The sequence below is a fragment of the Mesitornis unicolor genome, unplaced genomic scaffold (genome assembly GCF_000695765.1).
Source record: "Mesitornis unicolor isolate BGI_N332 unplaced genomic scaffold, ASM69576v1 scaffold17160, whole genome shotgun sequence".
NCBI lineage: Eukaryota > Metazoa > Chordata > Aves > Mesitornithiformes > Mesitornithidae > Mesitornis > Mesitornis unicolor.
Window position 1 is genome coordinate 23,223 of NW_010157753.1, and position 21,238 is coordinate 44,460.

Here is a 21,238-nt window from a genome sequence, read left to right on the forward strand (position 1 = left end):
GTATCTAAGTTGGGGTAAAGCCCACAGACTGCCAAGTAAAATAAGCTGTTTGAAAGTGATGCGGTGAGGAGTCTTAAATCAAATGCAGGCCTCTTTTTCCCCTCTCCCTCGTTGCCTATAACAGCCTTCTTCCTTCTGATTAGCCTTCAGGCAGCAGCATGGTTTTGAGCTAGCGTAAACTTCTTGTCATTCTGCACCTGCTACACTGAGAATTCATAATCTAGGCAATTTCAAATTGAGTTGTCTGCGTTGGTACTCTTTAAAAAAAGTTATCAAGGTATATGCATCATTTCAGCGTAGTTTAAGAAAAATACCTCCTCCTTCCTTCAGCACAACACTCCTTCTCAAGCCGTTCTTTTCTCTGGTGTTTCTTGCAGGTGTTCCGCAAGGATCTCATTAGTGCCATGAAACTACCAGATTCTCACCATGTCAACCCTGATGAATATTATATCTTTGCGGACACATGGAAACAAGAATGGGAGAAAGGGGTTCAAGTTCCAGCCAGTCCAGAAACTATTCCACAACCTTCTCTCAGGTAATGGTGATCAGATGCAGATCACGTGCACAGAACGTTAACTTAGAGAAGATGGTCTCTCAAAAACAGGTTGTCTAACTGCAGTCAACTTTTCTGTGTTGTTATATTTAAATCTCCAATGCAGCAGCCTTCAGGCATGTTCTTAAACCATCAAACACCAATTTGGGAAACATTTCTGTGGCACTTCAGTCCAGATCTGGTTCTGTCTGTACACTGTTGTAATATCTATGTTTTGTGTTTAAAAATGGATCTTTTTTCCTGAGTCACACAGTGCTATGGATTAAAAACTGGTTTTTTTCATTTGAGTATGGCAAATTTAATAACTTAAAAATAAACCCAGATCTTACACGGTCGGCTTCCCTCTAAAGCATGATGATACTGAGCAGTAGACACACAGTAGTTAACTGATAGCTGTTAAAGCTACTCACTTGTTCATATGATTTAATTTTGGTTATTACTGACAAAGCTTTAACCATTTCTGCCTTCTCGTGCCACAAATAACTGCTTGACATTACAGAATTTAAGGGATCTCGGTTTCAGGAGACAGATAAATAGCCTTGTGTTCTCTCACACTGTGCTTAGACTAGGAAAACATAACACTTCAGTCCTGCAACCCTTCCTGGTGGAAACAGAGTGTGTTTCAACATAGAAATGTTATTGCCAGCATGGTCTTCAAGACGAAGATAAATGAATTGTCCAGTGAAAGTGCTGATGCCAGCATAATTTAATTTCCACTGAGGCTATTGTCAGTACCAAGTTATTAAACATAAATATATTTCATCTCATACCAGTAGTATTACATTAGAGGGAAAAAATTGCTATAGATTTGGCTGGACCAGAGAAAAGAAAAGCTCACAAGAGAACAAGAGGAAAAAATGAAAAAGGTGAAGGGAGAAGCAGAATGGCAGAAGTCCACTGTGCTGACATTGACAACCCAGGTTGTCCAGCAAGAATTATGTGGGGTACTGTTTGACTGCTGCCTGCTCCTTCTTTACTTCCCTTGCCTTATTTCCCTTAGCTTTTCTTTTCTCCTTGTCCTGTGGAGGGTTAGCTCCAGAAAGCATGCAGAGCTGCTCATGCATGGCACTGTTCCATTCAGTATCTCCCTGGCTTCCTTTCACATGCAGGGCCTCTTGCATTGAATTCAGAGAAAGGGTGACTTTATCTAGCTAGGGTCAGTCTTTCCATTCCCATCGGATAGCTTACTGATCAAACGCTGAGTTTTATCTCCTGAAATAATTGAAAGATTGAAAACACCAATATTTTTCTCCCTTGCTTCCTGGACGTTTTTTAGCTGGTTTTTCCCCTTTACATTTTTGCTTGGCATCAGAATGGTTTTTACATAACAAAAATAATACATTTATAACATGGATAAAGTGTCATTTACAAAACGAGGGTAGACTGTTTATCCCAAATGAAGAGCAAGCGTTTCTCCACACACACACACATGCACACTGCAGTTGAATAAATTAAGCTTTTGTGAAAAAGCTGGTATTTTCAAGAAATCAGTTGGCAAGATTTCCATCTATCATTTAAGAAGAATATAGAACCAAGATTGTAGGGGGGTTTGTGCATAATACGTTCTGTGGGTTTCACAAACACTTGCATCATCGCGCTAGTAGCATTTGTTACATTGAAAATCATATGCACAGGCTTACATTTTAAAAAGGATTCTGTATACGTAGCAAACCTTAGCACATTTTGTGTGAAGAAATGACATTTACAGAATCCTGTCTCCCTACCCTGGCTACGCTTACTGGCTAGTTTAAAATCTGTGTAACACTGGGTTTCTTCGCACTTACAGCAAGTATTTCATGTCTTTCAAGGATGGGCCTTAAAAAGCTGTAACTCTCTATTTCTTTTTTACTTTTACTCTAGGGTTGTAGCGGAAAAGGTGAAAGAAGTACTGTATACGAGACCCAGGAAATACATCCACTGTTCCAGCCAAGAGCCCACAGAACCAGGGTACATCAACATTTTGGAACTGGCAGAATCGATGTGTCGCTATGACTTGGATGACATGGACATCTTTTGGCTTCAGGAGCTAAATGAAGAGCTTACGGAAATGGGTAATTTCCCAGCACATTCTGATTTTAAAAGCAGCAGTTAATTTCTGCCATTTGAGTTGTAGTTCGTTGTGTGAGAGCTCTCAAGGATTGCTGGATGAGAATTGAATGGAAATGCTAAGAAAAACAGGAGGTAAAAGTGCTTAAAATAGTGATTTGCTCGATCTGTTGATGTTTTATGTTTTACCTGTTGTGCCTAACAACTTCTTCACATCCAAAATCGTGTGCAACTTCTGCAGACTGAGACAGGAGAGAAAAAGCCCACACCAGGTGGAATTAATTTTAGGACTTCAAAGGTTAAACATTTTGTGTAGGAAAAGCAGATGTTTCCATTTCTTAAACTTGAACATATTACTGCTACAAATTCAGAGTTCTGAGAAGCTTGCATGCTGGGTTTTTAACAGAGTAATTAAGTTTCACACATGTTAGCCCATTTAAAATCAGCTAAGTAAACTTTCTTTCTTTCCATGCAAGTTGTGGGTATAGAGGGCTATGAGGAGGGGTGAGCTATGGAAAATAATCTTGAAATTATCACTGGAATAACTGAGTTGTGGTGGAGTAGCCTGTGTGGCTGGCCGCCTTCCATGGATGATTGCAGGTCCTTTAGGAGGGACAGGTGGGCAAAAGGGGGAGATAACTGACATCTCCTGGATTTGCTGTTCACAGACAAGGAAAAGAGCCTATAGGGATGTGGTAATCAATGGTGGTACTGGCTGTAGTAGCTATGAAATAGTAGTGGCTGAGATCCTGAGGGGAGTGAGGAAAGGAAGTAGCCTTCTGGTCCTGGACTTGAGGAAAGCAGGTTTGTACTTAGTTTGGGTAACTGGTAGGTGGGATCTAGGAGGCAGCTCTGAAGAGTGGAACTGCTGAAGAGAGTGAGCAGGACTTAAAGTAGACGGTCTCCTCCAAGCACAGGAAAGATCCACCCAGACGTTCAGGAAAACAAGTAGATGTGTCAGGAGACCGGCTTGAAGGAGGGAACTCATCACTGAGTTCCCGTGCCAAAGGGTGTATGTAAGAGGTAGAAGCAAGGACAAGCTTCCCAGGTGTGCAGGGATGCTGTTAGCAAAACCAAGGCTTTTCTGGGGAGCAGATCTCCATCTGTGGGCATTTTCCAGACCTAACTAGAAATATCTCTTGAGCAACAACCTTGTCTGGATTCCCTGCTGACTCTGCTTAGAGCCAGGGATTAGGCTGGAGCCCTCTGAAGGTCCCTTCCCACCTGAATGATTCTGTCATTCTTTTAATTCAGGGAGTCAGAAAATATTCAGGAATTGGAGAGAGCAGTTGAATAGCAGAAGGCACTTTGTATCAGCAGTTGTTTATCTTTTCCATCTCCCTGTTTATAGTTGCAACAAGGAATCAGAATTAGTAGCTGTATTCTTGTGCATAGTCCAGCAGTTAAAATGTTAGCCTCTGATATATTAATATTACATGAACATCCCAACCTTTGAAGGTCTGAGTAAATACAGGGAGCAGCAGCAGCATTTTTGATTGAGGATTTTGAGAGGATGCAGTTTGGAGATTTCTTGTAGTTGTGAACATCGTAGTGTTTCTTACACAATGTTGTGTCCTGAAGCTGCACGCTGAGGACCAGTCTCATAGCAAATCCTTTTTAAGTGGTTCTGCTTATGGTGGGTTTGATTAGTGGTGAGTGTATATCGCATGAGTAATGTTCAAGCGAACAGATAGCATAGATTGCCAACAGTGTATTTATCTACTACTTTGCTGAAAAAACAACAACAAAACAATAAAAGCACTTTTCATATCCATCGTGCTGATCACTCAAGTAGCATACTGCGTGGTGGCAACTTCTGTACCTTTGTAAGATCTAAAGTGTTCTTGTTAAGTTTTATTTCCTAGGGAGTTAGTCCTCAGAAGAACATAGTGTGTAATTTTTGGATGTCATCAGTGTTTTTTAAACTGATGGGAGGTGGAGAGAGGGTTGTATGGGAGCAGCTAGGAGTTACAGAAACTGCTGTCTGCCTTTTATGCTGTAGTGTGTTTTTCAAAGTGCAGTCTTGTGTTTTATGTACAACTTAAACTTGTGCTCCAGCAGTAGTTCTACTTGTATTTATAAAATAATGCTACAATTAGCCAGTAAGTGAAAAAGGCTTTCTATTTTTATTTTATTTTCAGTATACATGATGGGAGAGAAGACACTGTGTTCCTAGAAATCATCCTTCGCTCCTCCTGCATCTTGGTCTTGGTCAGGGGCACCTGATTGTCCTCTAACTCCCCTTCCCTATTTGTTGCAGGCTGTGGGCCCCTGGATGAAAACACAATGGAAAAGACAATTGAAGTGCTGGAACGGCACTGTCATGAGAACATGAACCATGCCATTGAGACCGAAGAAGGATTGGGTATTGAATATGATGAAGATGTCATCTGTGATGTGTGCCGGTCCCCTGACAGCGAAGATGGGAATGACATGGTGTTTTGTGACAAGTGTAATATCTGCGTCCATCAGGTTAGTGCCTGCAGAAATGTTGACGCTGTCCTGTGGTCTTAGTTTACCTTGGCAAGGGTGGAATTTGAACTGGTATGAAATGCTAATTGGAGGGCTTTGTGATTTTCTAGGTATGAAGGGTGGTACAATACTAAGGTGAATTTTTGTACCCTGTCAGTTACCATAGATTAAGTGGCCTAGCATGGTAAATATGTGGACTTCTACAGTCTTAATAGGAACACAAAGTGTATTCTTGGAACTTGCAAGTACGTACTCTGTGACCATAAACAATTCCTTTATTATTAAACCTGATTTTGAAGATAAGCAGGGCAGGAAGTGCTGGCTTGCCCTATATGGGAAAAATCTGAAGATCATTTGTTTCAGGACTGAGGTTTTTCCTCCTTGACTGAGTGGTTAATTAGCCAGGCACTGGCTGTCCAAATTTAGCCATCTGAAACCACATGGAGGCACTTGAACAGACTGATCTTTTTTAGAAGGTATAAGCACCTGCAATAACCGTGCTCTCAGTCTGAATGTTGCTCACATTTATAGTGTTTCAGATGTAGCCAAGACTCTTACACCGACTGTGCTCAGCACAGACAGGCAGAGGTATCCTTATAATCAAAAACGGGATATGAATCCCGTGGTTTCTGTGCGTCCTGTTCTGGAAGACGTTTTTGCTATAAATTGAAAAGAGACTAAGAAGGTTTTTTTAAAAAATGTATTTTTGGACTGACTGCAAGTAATACTCAGAAAGTGCATCTGTCTGAAAAAGGACCTCTCATCTCCCTTCTCGCAGTGGGCTGGCTCCCAGCCCGGCCGCTTTCCTCATCTGAATCACCGCATGAAGCAGCCGCGTGAGCCCGAGTGCCGGTAACGTGGCCAGTGACAGGAACACGGCCGGCAGCTGGGCCGCCTGCCTCAGCCCTTGCTTGGGCCTGCTCCGAAGTCGTGATTCAAAAGTCAGTGGCTCGTGGTTGCCTGCTGACAGCTGAGCTTCAGCTGTGGTGGCCTGTTGCCTCCTTGCACCTGACTCTTGCTCATGCTAGACGTGCCCGAAACAAACTGGGGAACGTGTCTGGACTAGAGCTAGTCCTAACTGCAGGAGCAAAAATAGTTTGATTTTTAATCTGGATTGACCCTGGTTCACCAAGTAGCTTCAGGTCTGTTTGTCATCACATAGTTTAGGGGTGAGGGGGAGGAGTGCAAGAGATTTCCACCTTTACCATGTGCTCTTATGCTGGCTCAAACACATTGTGAAGTTACTGGTTTAGTAGTCTAGGCCTCCTCCACTCATCAGTCGGATTAGAAAATAGTTTCAGTCCATTTCCAACCCCCTAAATGTGATCTTAGGTGTAATGCTGCTTCTGCTTTAGTAACAGAAAGAATGCTGCTGGGTATGTGCCACATGAGAGAAAAAAAATCACTTGTAAAATTTAGATTACAGCTCCCCCTGTTGTTTCTTTACAACAGTTGCCACATCGAAATAGAGTTTGGGTTAGTCAGTCCTGCAGAATTTAGTTCAGGAAAGTCCCCCTCTCAACAAGCCTGACATAAATGTGCAATGTTTTTGATATCACTTCATATTAAATACTGAGATCTTATAATCAGAAGCCTGGGAAGGCAAGTGTGGGAATTTTATACTAGATTTGAATCTGAAAGGCCGGTACCAACTAGTGATCCTGTTCTGCTGAGGCTTTCAGTATTACTGATCCTGGAGACAGGGTTAGGAATGGTGGGATTTCCTCGGAAAGCCACCCTTTTGGTAAAGCTTTTATTTGGAGCAGTTGAGCGGAATTAGACCTTGGTGGCTGCCAATGGTTTCAGATACACTCAGCTTTAATATGTATGTATGTGCAGCAGGATATATCTAGATACACGTGTTGATAGGTGTTAAGAACTACTAGGAATTTGAAGCAGAAACCAGACTACTTTTTTTCTTGTTTTTAATTTTCAAACCTTGCAACATTTAAGAAGTTTCTCATTTTCTGAGAGGTTAAGTGCAAAATACTTGGGAAATATGCAGAAAACCCAGCACCTCACAATTTCAGTATATGCTGTAATTTTTGTTGCAATATTATGTTTAAAGTAACAAAAAATTTGCAGAACTGTAACCACAAAGGTAGTTTATTGTTGCAGGAAACGGTCCTCAGTCAAACAGCTCATATCCCTTCACTTTAAATAGAATTATGTTTGAGTGTAAAGTTATTAGTGGTAGGAAATTACAATTTAAAAAAGAGATTAGATGCAGAAGCTAATTTAAAGAAATGTCTGTGTTTTTTGCCTCAGAAATTTAAGGCACTAAAAGCAAAGACAAAGGTTCTTAACACCAGTGGTGGTGTGCAGTCACAACAGGTATGTTTTACACGATAAACAAATAATACTAGCACACATTTTAATAAGAAACCAGCATAAAAAGACTTTGCTTTAGAGGCTGTTTATCTCTCTGATCACTTGCCTCTTTTTAAGGTAAAAAATTAGAGAAGGATTAAGAGAAGGCCAAACTGTGCCTTTAATACTTGAAAGCCATGGTCCATATGAGTGTTCATACTTGTGTGTGAAATCCTATCAGTGCAGTGACCTCCACACCTGTTTTTCCTCCAAGGCCTGCTATGGAATCTTGAAAGTACCCGAAGGGAGCTGGCTGTGTCGCACCTGCGTCCTGGGAATTCATCCTCAGTGCCTCCTGTGTCCCAAAAGAGGAGGTGCCATGAAAGCCACCAGGACAGGGACCAAGTGGGCACACGTGAGCTGTGCTCTCTGGATTCCAGAGGTAAAACTTAATTTCTGCCTCCTTCTTTTGTGTCATAGACTCCTCTCTATCCTCCTCCTCTTCATTCTCTTCTCTGCCTTTTTATGTTCTCATGATTTAAGGTATCTGTCTGGCTTAATACTGAGCTTCATTCTGATGAGTCTGCAGTCTGGGAGGGCTGGGAGAGACTCCAGCTTATGTTCCATTAATTAATCACTTTGTTCCCTCCATTTACTCAGCAGTCATTTCTCGATGTCGTTACGGTATCGAGTGACCTGCTGGAAGGGGTTACGGATGTCAGCTGGTGTTCGCTCTACAACTGCAGCTTCATTGTCTCTTACTTTCAGGTGGATTTCTGTGCTCAGTTAGGTGTATAATTTGCACGAATACATCCACTCTCTCACTTTTCATTTCTATAGGATGGATTCTAAGATTTGTAGTTGAGGTTTTTTTGAACTAAAATTTTTCTGTATGGTGGGGAGATGAGGCTTTTTATCTTTTATGTTATATTTTATAAGTAAAGGCTGTTTTGCTATAACTGTGTGTACATATATGAAGAGTTTTATAATGAAGCTTTCCACTTCTTCCTCTGTTTAGATCAAGCTTAGCATTGCATGATAATTCTGTAAATCAGAATGTTCATTTGTGTATAGGTGGGGTTTGTGCTAACTTTGTATTTGTAATATTTCTGTTTCCTTTCCGTTACGGGGGTGGTTTAATGTGACGCAGTAGCCAGATCTGTTGGCACTGTGTCATTAGGGAGTGGAAGTCTTATTTTCTGAACCTTCTGCTCCCAAGCGCAGCCAGGTCTCACGTTTGCAAAACTTTGAGGAAGATTCTAAGATTCTGTGTATTATTTCTTTTACCATAGCAACCAGATGCAATGTGTAATTCCTAGCTCTGTCTCAGGCATGTATCTGCTTTTCAAGGCGGTTATATTTGCAGTTGCACTTTTACTTTCAGGCCTGCTTGTAGTTCCTGGCATCTCTTCCACCTTTAAGGAGAGAGGAGTTGAGAAAAAAAAATAATTTCTTTCAAAACTGTAAAAATTAAAAAACGCCTGACTCCACCTCCTGTACTTACAAAGTGTCTTGGCTGGAAGCTCTCCTGGCTCTGAGCAGACTGGTTTTCCTAAGGTGTCCTTTCTGCATGTGGTTGCCTTGATGCTTTCTCCAGCAGAAGAGGAACCAGCAGGTTTGGGAAGCAGGTGATGGCAGGACAGGGAGCACCCACTGCCTGCCCACCTCCCTCTGGCTCAGAGAGAGAGTCTGCTGGGGGAGCACCCAGGTACAAAGCTCGAATCCGGCTGTTCCCACAGCCCAGTTGGTGACTCCAGACCTCAGGCACCTCCTCTCCTCCACATCAATGCCAAGTGTGCAGTTCTAGTGAGGAGGTGACATCTGCCAGTAGGGATGGGGAATGCCTCTTGTATCCATTCTCTTTTTGGTGTCCTGTGCTGTCACTTGTAAAATGATTCAGTCACTGGAGAAGCCAGAGAAACCTTTGGGAATATCTGCTAAAATGGTGGGTCAGTTCCTTTCTGCAGTCAGTGTGGCCTTACGTGCTGTTGGGGACAAGGAAGGCCCAGAGTTTGAAGACTTGGGGATGGATACTTTAGGGATTTTTCTTCTCCCCAAGATAGTAGCATGCTGGAACTCGCCAAAAAGAAACCGATTAATAATGAAGTCACTGCCATTTCCTCTTGTGGCCTTAACAAAATGGAACAAGGCAGAATGCAGAGAGGAATGAACCATAAACTTGTCTGTGCCTTGTGGTAAAAGGTTCAAAGAGGAACTTCATGAGTCACCACCAGTTATAGGCTAGCATTGCTACAGGCAGTTGTACCAGGTCTTTTCCTTTAGCTCTCTCAGCACTATCTGAAAATGTTTTATTCTTCCCTCTTTTCCTTGTGAGCTAATGCTGTCAGAGGTTTTCTTGACCCTCACTTGACTGTGATCGGGTCATTTGAAGGTTTTTACTTTCCAAAGTGTACTTGTGGTTGGTGTACATCCTTTTATTCTTCTGCCTTTATTTGTCTTTTAGTGTAAATGTGCGGTCTCTTACATGTTTTCTTAAAAGATGTTCTTTTTTTAAAAAAAAAAAGAAATGCTAAGACCAGAAAACTTACACTGAGTGTTTTGAAATTCAAGGCCCTTCTCTGCCTGAGATAACCCATTACAGTTATATCCTCGTTTAATCAACGTGGTGTTAGCTGAAGCAGAAAGTTATTTTCCCTGCTACATCTGGAAGGGTATCAAACTGACTGTCCTTAGCTGCTGTTGTGAGCAGCCGTGCTCCAGCCACTGGGTGCCCTTCCCAGCCACCAGTGCAGATCATTGCACGCTTGGCAGCTGCTGGTGGCAGGGGAGCAGTGGAGCAGAGGACAGCAGGGTGACGACCGAGCTGGCAGCTCATGTGCCTGACAGTCGCAGAGAAGGGGCTTCAACAGCCCATTGGCTTCACCCTCTGCCACTCTTAAAATGTCTTCAGAATACAGCAGTCAAAATGTAACCTGGTACAAGGTGAAGAAATAACAGAGAGAACAGCTACGTGGTATGGCAGATGGATCACTTCTGCCTTGGGCTATAGGAGGTTTGGGGGCATGAAAAGGTTGGCCTCTCTGCTCTCTGGATTCATAGAATCATAGACTGTATTGGGTTGGAAGGGACCTTTAAAGATCATCCAGTCCAACCCCCCTGCAGTGAGCAGGGACAATGTTACCAGATCAGGTTGCTCAGAGCCCCATCAAGCCTGACCTGCAGTATCTCCAAGGATGGGGCCTCCACCACCTCTCTGGGCAACCTGTTCCAGTGATCTACCACCCTCATATTGAAGAGCTTTTTCCTGATATCCAACCTAAATCTACCCTTTTCTAGTTTAAAACCATTACCCCTCATCCTATCGCTACATGCCCCAGTGAAAACAGCTCTTCTCCAGATTTCTTATAGGAACCTTTCAGGTATTGGAAGGTCGCTATAAGGTCCACCCGAAGCCTTCTCTTCTCCAGGCTGAACAACCCCAACTCTCTCAGCCTGTCTTCATAGGAGCATTCCTTGTGAGCAGCAAAGTTCAAACAGACTTTGCCTTGACTCCTCTCTTTGAATATCAGAAACATGCAGGCGGCGTGAGGCCAGCATAAATAAACCGCACCTGACTCTGTAAGCGCCTCCTTGTGCTTTTACAAAGTGGGGTAATGTAAACAGGCAGCATTACAAGCTGAATGAATGGACAGTATTTCCAACAGAAATGTTTCCTGACCTATGCGTCGCCTCTGGGGAAGGAGCAGGGAGAGCATTAAAAGGGGCAGAGAGGGACAGGGAGAAGGTCTGTGTTCATTCCCAGCCCCTGCTGGGAAGTGTGGCGGAAAGCTGGTGTTAGTCTCCAGAAAAATTCACTTCGGGTTTCCTTTTGAAAGGGATACAGACAACTCGACAAATCGATATAATCCCTTAATGCCCAAAGGAAGTCTTGCCTCCTAGTGTAGCGGTGACTGGGGCAAGAACTGTAGTCAATCTTTGTACAGTATTGTTTCAGAATTATCCGTGCAACTTGTAACCAGATCTGTTTTGAGCAAGATCAAATTACATTGCAAGGCTCTTTCATTTTGGAAGTGAAAAAGCTACATTTAATGATGTTTGAGTGCTGGACATGGTTTTGTGGAACCATTCAAGCATTTCACAGGCAGCTTTGTCCCCTTGCCACCAATTTATAGGGAGGCTACAACAGATCAAATTGGAAAATAATGTGGAAATGATGACCCAAGTAATCTCTTGCAAAGCTGTCTTTTCTTTCTGCTTTCATGATCCTCAGAACAATGCAATGATAAGGAGAAAGTAGCAAAAATACTCCGTTTGAGTGTAGGAACTATGTCTTTCAGACTTGGTCAACTTAGCCCTGCTATCTTTGGATAAGTTTTACTCACAGAGGAGGTCTGCTGAAGCAAAGCCTTTCCTCCTCAACGATTAAGCAGGTTTTAAAATTAATATGTGCATCAAGTGATTGTTGATGTACCCAAAAAGGTAAGCTAGGAAATTCAGCTTAAGCTACTGGTTCTTGTAAAGTCAACAGTTTAGCTACCACATGTTAAACTAATTCATCTAACCTGGGTTTCCCTTGGAGAGTCTTATTATTAAGCTAATCTGTGAAAATTACTGTCTCATAATGCTTTTTAACTTTTCTAGAATAATAAAAATTGCTGTTCAAATCTTAGCCTTGACTGCTTTCGTAAGGAATCAGCTTTATTCTGGCCTCACAATGCCACAGAGAATCACCTAGGAACTTCCTTTCTTCAAATCCTTAGATCTGACTTCGTTGAGAGGAGGCCCCTGTCCCACCACTGGAAATAGAGGTCTGCTCTGGTCAGGTGAATTGTTCATGGAAAATGTGGAGATCTTCCTAGCTAGATCCAGCATTGTGTTTCTGCTTCAGGCAGGTAGCCCTGCAAAGCACATAACTGCTAAATTCAAGAGGTGCTGTGTAGACATCAAAACCCAAGCTGTTGGAGACTGGCATTCTTGGGACAAAAGAGTTATGGCAGAAGATTTCCGTGAGATGTGCCATACTTATACTTGTTGATCGTTCAGAGCTGGCCAACTTTTTGATTCTGCCTTGGATAAGACCTGTCTGTCAGGAGTGGCTCAGGGATTGTACAGAGACACTTTCTGTCTCTCTTGGTGTCCCAGTTATGGAGGACAGTCCTTGTTTCCCAGTAAGGACAACAGGCAGCTGAGCATCTTCTGTCACAATGGATATGTGGACATCAGTATGACAAAGAATAGGAAAAGGTATCCTGTGTTTATCTGATCTTTTTCTTTCTTTTAGTATTAGTATCCATAATCTGGTCTACCAGAGACAAATGGATCATGCAGATTAAGTATGTGAAAACTGGCACAAGAGAATATACCGTGCTTTGCAGTAAGAGAAGTTTGTTGTATTCTTTCTCGGGTTATACCTGATCCCATCCGTAGTTAGGCAAGTGTATTAGAATCACCTCTTGCATTGGGAGCGCTCAGTGGAGAGGCAGAGCTGGGAAGCAAGGCTTTCGCTGGCTGCTGACTGATAGATCTGCTTCTGCCCCAAGTTGTGAGCTGGCAGAAGTAGCTGTTGTAGCAGATGTGTGGATGTTAAAGGAGGATCCTCTCAGGTAAGTATGAGTAAGTGTTCCTGTTTTGTTCTGAGTAGCTTGTATTTTGGTGCTTATTAAGTTAGACCTGTTAAGGCAGCACAGAAAAACAAACAAACAAACAACAGAATGGGAAGGAAAGAAACTTAAGCATCGCTTACTGCAGTTTCTTAACCGGTTCATAACAAGGCGTGCTGTAGATGCCTCAAATGCTTTGAAAAACTGCAGCATTTAGCCACCAGGTTAAGTTAGTAGTATTCCACAGTATTGTTTTCATGTGGGATCCTTTAGGATCCCTTGCTAAGAAGTATGACCACATGGACATATTGCAGTGAGGTAAACGTATGGTCGTATTTCTTCTTCTGGTATTAAAGGAGAGCTTGTTTTTATTGCCTTGATAACTGCTTTCCATGCCGTGTTTGTTGTTTACAGGTCAGTATTGCTTGCCCAGAAAGGATGGAGCCAATCACAAAGGTGTCTCACATCCCACCAAGTCGATGGGCCCTAGTGTGTAGTTTATGCAAACTGAAAACTGGTGCTTGCATTCAGGTACGTACTTGTCCTGCGGTGACTCTTGAGTCTGTGTGAGAAGGGCAATTTCAGTTTTGCATTTTGTTCTTCCTCTGTTCAGAGACGCTTTACAATGCCTACTTCTTCATAGCTTCATTTGCTCTCAAATTAGTTCAGTAGCACTGAGATTTAGGAGTTAGTCTGAGATGTCTCCTTTTGAGCAAGGTTGAGATGTGTAAGGACTGCCACTAACGGGGGTCAGAGATCAACAGAAGGATCCTTCCGTTGAACACTGTTCACAAACAAGATACTAAATTGGGTGATACCAAAGTCAAAGACATCAACAGATATTTTTAAGAGTGCTTAGGAAATACGTTTTTGTAGGGATGGATTTTCATGTAATTAAGATAATTCTGTCCTTTTTTTTCTGTTTTGTTGCTACTGTTAGCAATTGAGGGGTTTTTTGTTTATTTTGTCTGTAGTGCTCTGTGAAAAGCTGCATCACTGCCTTTCATGTCACCTGTGCCTTTGAGCATAGCTTAGAGATGAAGACTATCCTGGATGATGGGGATGAAGTAAAGTTCAAGTCGTATTGTCTAAAGCACAGCAAGAACAAACAGAATTCACTGCCTGATGTTGATGAGCACCCCAAGAGCATGTCAGACCAGAAGCAGACGGAGAGCGAGAAAACCAGTTTGCGAGCCCAGAAACTGCGAGAGCTGGAAGAAGAGTTTTACTCACTAGTTAAAGTGGAGGACGTTGCAGCAGAACTGGGCCTTCCTAAACTTGCTGTAGACTTCATCTACAATTACTGGAAATTAAAGCGAAAAAGTAACTTTAACAAACCGTTGTTTCCTCCCAAGGAGGATGAAGAAAATGGCTTAGTGCAGCCAAAAGAAGATAGCATTCATACTCGCATGAGGATGTTCATGCATTTGAGGCAGGACCTAGAGAGGGTAAGAATTAAACTTACAGAGTTTTGAAAAATTATTTGCAGGTGAGCAATGTCTGTCTTTGTTTATGGACAAAAGTGGGAATTGGGCAAGCACAGGGACATGATTTTTAAAATATTAAGGAAAAAAAAGGCCTTCAACTCCAGTTTTTTGATATGCTGCATTACCTGCTGCAGAGACTTGCAGGAACTCTCCTCAGTCTGAGAGATCCAACGTGAAAGGGGCACTTCCTGACTTGCTTAGAGGTTATTTCTTTATGCATTTTAAGATGCATGTTTCTATGCGCAGTGGACATATTTGCTAATTGACTCTTTGTTTTCAACTTGAATTGAGTAAATATTAAAAATAATAGAGTAAATTTATTTCTTTGAAATGGTTGTATTAGTGGCTAGCGATACAGATTCAGTAACAAAATATGTTGCTTTTATTAAATGAAAGTAAATGCAAACAGCAAAGGAATGGGGTGGGCATAACAAATTCTTATCTCCCACCTTCTGCCCTGGGGATGGAGGGTCTCTGGATTGGTAGTTAAAAGGCATTTTGTCATTATTACAGTGGAATGGTAAATATTAGCCATTCTGGCTTTGGAAAAATCAGTGTGCCTAGGTAAAGTAGTAAGTATTTTTTGGCGAGTATGCATGAAGCTTTTGGAGAACCCTAAAAACAGAGAAGCAGAGCTTCTTACCCTCATCATTTGAAGGCAGGTAAGTGAAGCCCTAGATAGTTAACTTCTGTGATTACTTTTTGGCTCTGCACACACAGAAGAAGAATGCTGGCCTCTACTGATACCGCTTCCCATGCCATCTGATTCAGGACTCTTATCTCTTCCTCAGCAGCACGCTGGTGTCTGCTGGTCCCAGGTGGTGGGCAGGCTGAATCGCTTGGTGCTCTCTTGACCTAGATGCTTTCACTGCATGTATCTGCCTTAGATACTATGGTTCGTTAGTGGTCTGAAAATAACCCCCTGTGTCTACCACTGCTTGTGGCTTGACTGAGAAAGAGGAGAAGGAGCTTATCTGTTTATGAGTAGCTAGCTGGGCTCTTATCAGATTGCCATCTAGCTGGTAGGTGGAAAAGATGGTGTCCTCCAGCAAAATTCAGAGCAGGAATTTATTAGGAAGGCAGACATAGTGCCTTTTTCCAGCAGCTGATGGGGGAGGAAGCCAGGCTTGTTACCACTTGGAGGCTGCCCGTTAGGTTGGCCTCATGGTGAGTGAGCACCTGCGCTTTTAAAGTGCTTAGAGTTAGGTAGAGAATGTAAAACAAAACTTAATAACACAAAGTATGTGTGCTAAATGTGATATGGAGATGAGACATTGGAGAAGAAGGGAAGGAAAAACAGAAGAGATAAAATAGTGTTGTAAGAAAAGGGAGAACAGTATCGGAGTGAGAAAAGCATGAAAATACAGGGAGATGAGTGTTGGAGATGAGATTTGTCAGTCTAACTGTTGTCTTGGATCTAGTAATAATCAAGCTCAGATCTCATTTTTCACGAGCATTTAGGATGTGGATCCTTATTTAAAAAAATAAATCCATAACGTGGCTCAAATAGAAGGTTTGGATTTTGGTTGTTTGGGGTATTTTTAGTTCAAGAAACCATTTTAGGCTTTTTCTTTTTGCTTGACAGGTGGTTGATTTGCACCAAATTTTGTTAAAATTTATTTACTTGTTTTGAGTGGAGGTACATAACAACCCCATGCAGCATTACAGGCTTGGGGAAGAGTGGCTGGAAAGCTACTCAGCGGAGAAAGACCTGGGGGTGTTTGTTGACAGCTGGCTAAGCATGAGCCAGCACTGTGCCCAGGTGGCCAAGAAGGCCAATGGCATCCTGGCCTGCATCAAGGAACAGTGTGGCCAGCAGGAGTAGGGAGGTGATCCTTCCCCTGTACTTGGCATTGATGAGGCCGCACCATGAACACAGTGTTCAGTTTTGGGCCCCTCACTACAAGAAGGACATCGAGGTGCTGGAGCATGTCCAGAGGAGGGCAATGAAGCTGGTGAGGCGTCTGGAGCACAAGTCTTATGAGAAGCAGCTGAAGGGAGCTGGGGTTGTTTAGCCTGGAGAAGAGGAGTCTCAGGGGAGGGAGACCTTATTGCTCTCTACAACTTCCTGAAAGGAGGGCGTAGTGAGGTGGGTGCTGGTCTCTTCTCCCAATTAACAAGTGATAGGACAAGAGAAAATGGCCTCAAGTTGTGCCAGGGAAGGTTTAGATTGGGTATGTGAAAAATGTATTCACTGAAAGGGTTGTCAAGCATTGGAACAAGCTGCCCAGGGAAGTGATTGAGTCACCATCCCCAGATGTATTTAAAAGACGAGCAGTTGTGGTGCTTAGGGATGTGGTTTAGTGGTGGAGTTGGCAGTCGTCTTTTCCAATCTAAATCATTTTGTGATTCTATACTTCGTACTTTGAAACAGCTTTCTCAAAAGTTTCTGAACTTCCTGTGCCACGAGACTTTTCTGCTTGGTTATGCCTTGGGGTGAAAATAAATTTGAGAATCTTGGAAGTTCCTTTCTGAGGAGAGAGGTTCCAGTTCTGAACAGATGGAGTTGAGTGCTGGGAGAAGTATGTTTGGCAAATATCTTTCAACTGGCCCCTATGCTGTTTCTGTGTTCTGAAAGCTCTTTTAAGTGTTTATCAAAATCTTTCAGTGCCTCTTTTTGTTCTCATTACATTAGGTGGAAATACTGCAGTTAAACAAATAGTGAAAGTAGAATTATGTGGAACTGAGCCATAAAACTGTGGTATCACAAAATGGAAGGGACCTTCACCGTGGGCAGGGACACCTCTTACTAGACCAGGTTGCTCAAAGCCCCGTCCAACCTGGCCTTGAACACTTCCAGGCATGAGGCATGCACAAACTTCTCTGGGGAACCTGTTCCAGTGTCTCACCACTTATTGTAAAAAGTGTCTTCCTTATGCCCAGTCTAAACCTACCCTCTTTCAGTTTTAAACCGTTGCCCCTTGTCCTGTCACTACAGGGCCTGGTTTCTCTCTGTCTTTCTTTTAATTCCCTTTCATAAAATTAAAGGCTGCAATAAAGTCTCCCTGAAGCCTTCTCTTCTCCAGGCTGAACAACCCCAAAACCCTCAGCCTGTCTTCACACAAGAGGTGTTCCAGCCCTCTGATGATTTTTGTGGCCCTTCTCTGGACCCAATCCAACAGGTCCATGTCTTGTGCTGGGGACCCTAGAGCTGAACACAGTGGGGTCTCACCAGAGCAGAGCAGAGGGGCAGAATCACCTCCCTCGCCCTGCTGGCCACACTTCTTGTGATGCAGCCCAGGATATGGTTGGCCTTCTGGGCTGCAAGTGCATATTTGCCAGCTCATGTCCAGCTTCTCATCCAGCAGTAACCCCAAGTCCTTCTCTGCAGGGCTGCTCTCAGTCCCTTCATCCCCCAGCCTGTATTGATACTGGAGATTGCCTTGGCCCGTGTGCACGACCTTTGCACTTTGCCTGTTGGACTTCATGACCCAGTGCAATGGAGTCAGAAAATAACCTGCTAAATGGGTCAGCCAAAATGTGGGCATTGCACAAGAAGCCAGAGTGATCTTTTAGAGGTGAAATACGTGTTAGCTTTGGTTTAAACAGCCTGGCTCTCTTGGGTGGCTTTGTAAAAAGTATTACTTTATAATGTTGCAATAATTTTAGTGGAAACAAACATAGTTTAGCTCTTAAAAATCATTCCATGAAACACTTTGCAGGGAAATTCTGGGAGAATCCGGTACTGCCTGCAGTAACGTCCCTGGCATCGTACGTAGTGGAAGCAGGCTTACAGACAAGCAAGACTTAGAAATTTACTTTTCTTTTGACTGGAATTTTGTGTTCCCTCACTGTTCCTATAGATGAAAATATATTCTGCTGTCTTGCAGAAAATATTCAAGGCATTCATTAAATTGGCAATTTAAAAAATTCTGGGTTATTTTTTTACTTCATAGTTATGTTTGTTCAGTAATATTCACAAGAACTTTGCCAAGGGATTTTGCATATAAAGTTGTTTTAATTCTGTTGTCGATGCACTTTTTAAAACTATGTCAGGATATATGGTCCTGTTGCCTATTAAGTCTGTTATTTCTCCATAGGTAAGAAATCTCTGCTACATGGTAAGCAGGAGAGAGAAACTGAAGTTGTCTCACAGTAAAGTACACGAACAGGTCTTCAACTTGCAAGTCCAGCTCATTAATCAGGAAATTGCTGCAGGTAATCACATAAATGTAAAATATTTACAATTTCTATCTGCATTTAAACTAAAAAACGCATTCTTTTTATGCTCCTGCTTAGTGTTTTTAACATTGTAAATCCACCTTTAAAAACTTTCTTTAAGTACGCAACATACACAAAACGCTTTAATCTCTTAAAAAATATTTACTTATTTCTTTATTTTATAGCCGTTTCTGGTACATGCCTACTACTTATCAATTACTGTGGCATCCAGGTAGCAGAAACGAGCTGGTAGTGATCTGTGGGCTTTCGCTTCCTCGGGTGATGTTTTATGACTCTCTTTCCCCACAGCAAGCCCTGTGCTGCTGCTCGCTTCTCCAGCTGAGGAGGTTTTTTGCTCGCTGTCTCTAGCTGCTTCCTTCCAGGCAAAAAAAAGCAGAGGGACTGATAGGAATCACTGCTGTTCTTGTGCTGCCTTGCATGCTTGATAAACAGCAGGAAGAGGCATTTCTCAGCCTGCCATCTGCAGTTACTCGCCTCCCTTCAGAAAGAGTTGAAGCACTCTGGGTTTTAATAGTGAACAGGAACTGCTTAGGAATGTTGCTGCACCAAAACCCACTCTGCCCTTCGCTTTTATTGCGACTGTCTTGAAATAAGGAACGCAACATTTGGAAAGAGGAAGAGGAAATATTACAGTGTAATTACTTTTTTTTTTGATAGTGAAAGCAGCTATTTCTTCGATGTGAAATTAAGATCTCTCTGTTCTTTCAAGTTGCATATTATGTTTTTCATGATCAATTTAGAGATAAGTCTTTGTCCTTCTTTTCTCTACCCCTGAAACATGGATAGGTTTCGTTAGTACTGAAAAGGTGTTTTTTTTAAACTGTTTTGGATCAGACTAGTACTTTGTGGAAGCACTACTACTCTAAGGCACTTGGATTTTGTGTAAATGCACTTTATTAGAAATGTCTACTAAATTTATTTTATGTCTTTACAAGTACAAGTGCTTTTTTAACACTTATTAGAATAGCCTGATAGCTACTGCGCAATGGCGCTGTATGCGTATAATATCATAAAGACTAATATACTGGGGTGAAAAGCCTGCTAAAGCCTAGAGAATTTTATAGTGCAAAGCAGAGAGTTGAACTAAGTCCAAATTAAAACTCAGTTTGAAGCATTGTTTTTTCTCCATCCAAAACTGAACATAAACCTTTTTTATGGCTGCTTTGGAACTACTTCAGTCATATCTCAAAACTGGTTCAGTTGACTGGCTTAAAGCCCTGTAAAAAGGGCACATTGTTGTTTTTAATGGAAATGCTAAAATGCTTACCTAAATTCTGAAACGGTGGATAATTTGGAACAGTTTTCTTTATCCTGACTTCTCTCTAATGTCCTAAAATAATTTCACACTAATTGTCTGCAAATGCTTCTTACTGTTGAGTGACCTTCTTATGGGCTATGAAACTTGTTACAGATAACAGAACAATTACCCTCTTTTCTAAAAAACCCTTTTTTCTTCCATCCCCTTGTGTCTTTCTCCTGTAGGCCATACCCTGACAAGTGCACTAGAGAACACACTGTTCTACCCACCTCCCAGGATCACCCTGAAGTTAAAAATGCCCAAATCAGCACTAGGAGACTGCAAAAATAACTCGCTGAAGCCTGGCAACAGACCGCTTTCTCCCGACAACAGCAGCACTGTTTACAGCAAGCGGAGCATGCCGATGTCAAAGGAACCATTTGAAATTAAAGCGAAATCTTACTCCAGGTACCAGCATGAAAGCAGAAGTAATGGGTTGCTGGCGGGGATCGGCAAGCCTCGGGGCGAGGCGAAGGATTGTGGCCCCATGCAGATGCCGGAGTTTCACCGGGGCCAGCTGTCCGGGAAACCCTTGGCGCTGCAGGCTGCTTTGCATGGGCAGTCTTCCATCGGGAACGGGCGGCTGCAGCAGGAGAACTCCAGGCTGGCAGCCAAGTCCAATGGTCTGCTGGGCAGGGCCGGAGACGTGAGCCAGAGGGACAGCTCCAGCCAGACCCCCTACGAACAAGAGTCCGTGCTCACAGCTCACCTGGCCAGCCAGAGCGGTTTCCGAAAATCCACCATAGAACATTTTAGCCGGTCCTTTAAAGAGGCTACCAACAGCCTGGTGAGGACCACGGAAGATCTGCGGTGCTGTGAAAAGCCAACGAGAAGACTTGCGGCTAAAGATCGCTTGTGGAGCAAGCAGACGCTCGAAGGTGCTCCCTACCAGGACAACGACGGGTACTGTCCCGACTTAGAGCTGAGTGACTCTGAAGCAGAAAGCGATGAAAACAAGGAACAAGTGAGGTTAAGACGAAGTAGCTCAGAGAGAGAAAGCCCGAGTAAGGACTTTGGAAGAGATTGTCACAATAGAAACAAAAAGAATATGATTTCTCACAGTTCGGTACAAAGGTGATTAGAAGCCCCCACGGGGTAACTCCGCCTTTATGTGTTCCAGTGTACCAGTGCAAAGCTCAGCATCAAAAGGTTCCCAAAAATAGTCCAGGACCTACGCTGGGAAGAGTTGCAGTAGGGGATGGGGGGAGGGGAGAGAAATCAGAGTAGTTTTATTCAACTGTGAATTGGCTTGCAGCCTTCGCAAGGTCAGCTGCGCTGTTGCGCTGCGCTGTTTGCTGTGGAAACCAGTGTGTTTTATTAGAGGGTAACA

General features: G+C 42.8%; 1 protein-coding gene across 1 annotated transcript; it reads left to right on the forward strand.

Moving 5' to 3' along the window:
* Nucleotides 1-377: 377 nt before the first annotated feature.
* JADE3 (jade family PHD finger 3) lies at nt 378-20,986 on the forward strand (the record flags this gene model as incomplete). Its single annotated transcript, XM_010181281.1, has 8 exons — nt 378-535; nt 2,414-2,604; nt 4,860-5,071; nt 7,656-7,823; nt 13,357-13,473; nt 13,917-14,390; nt 18,470-18,587; nt 20,094-20,986. Coding segments are annotated over 8 exons (2,331 nt in total), but the record flags the coding sequence as incomplete, so codon positions are not given.
* Between the last annotated feature and the right edge of the window lie 252 nt (nt 20,987-21,238).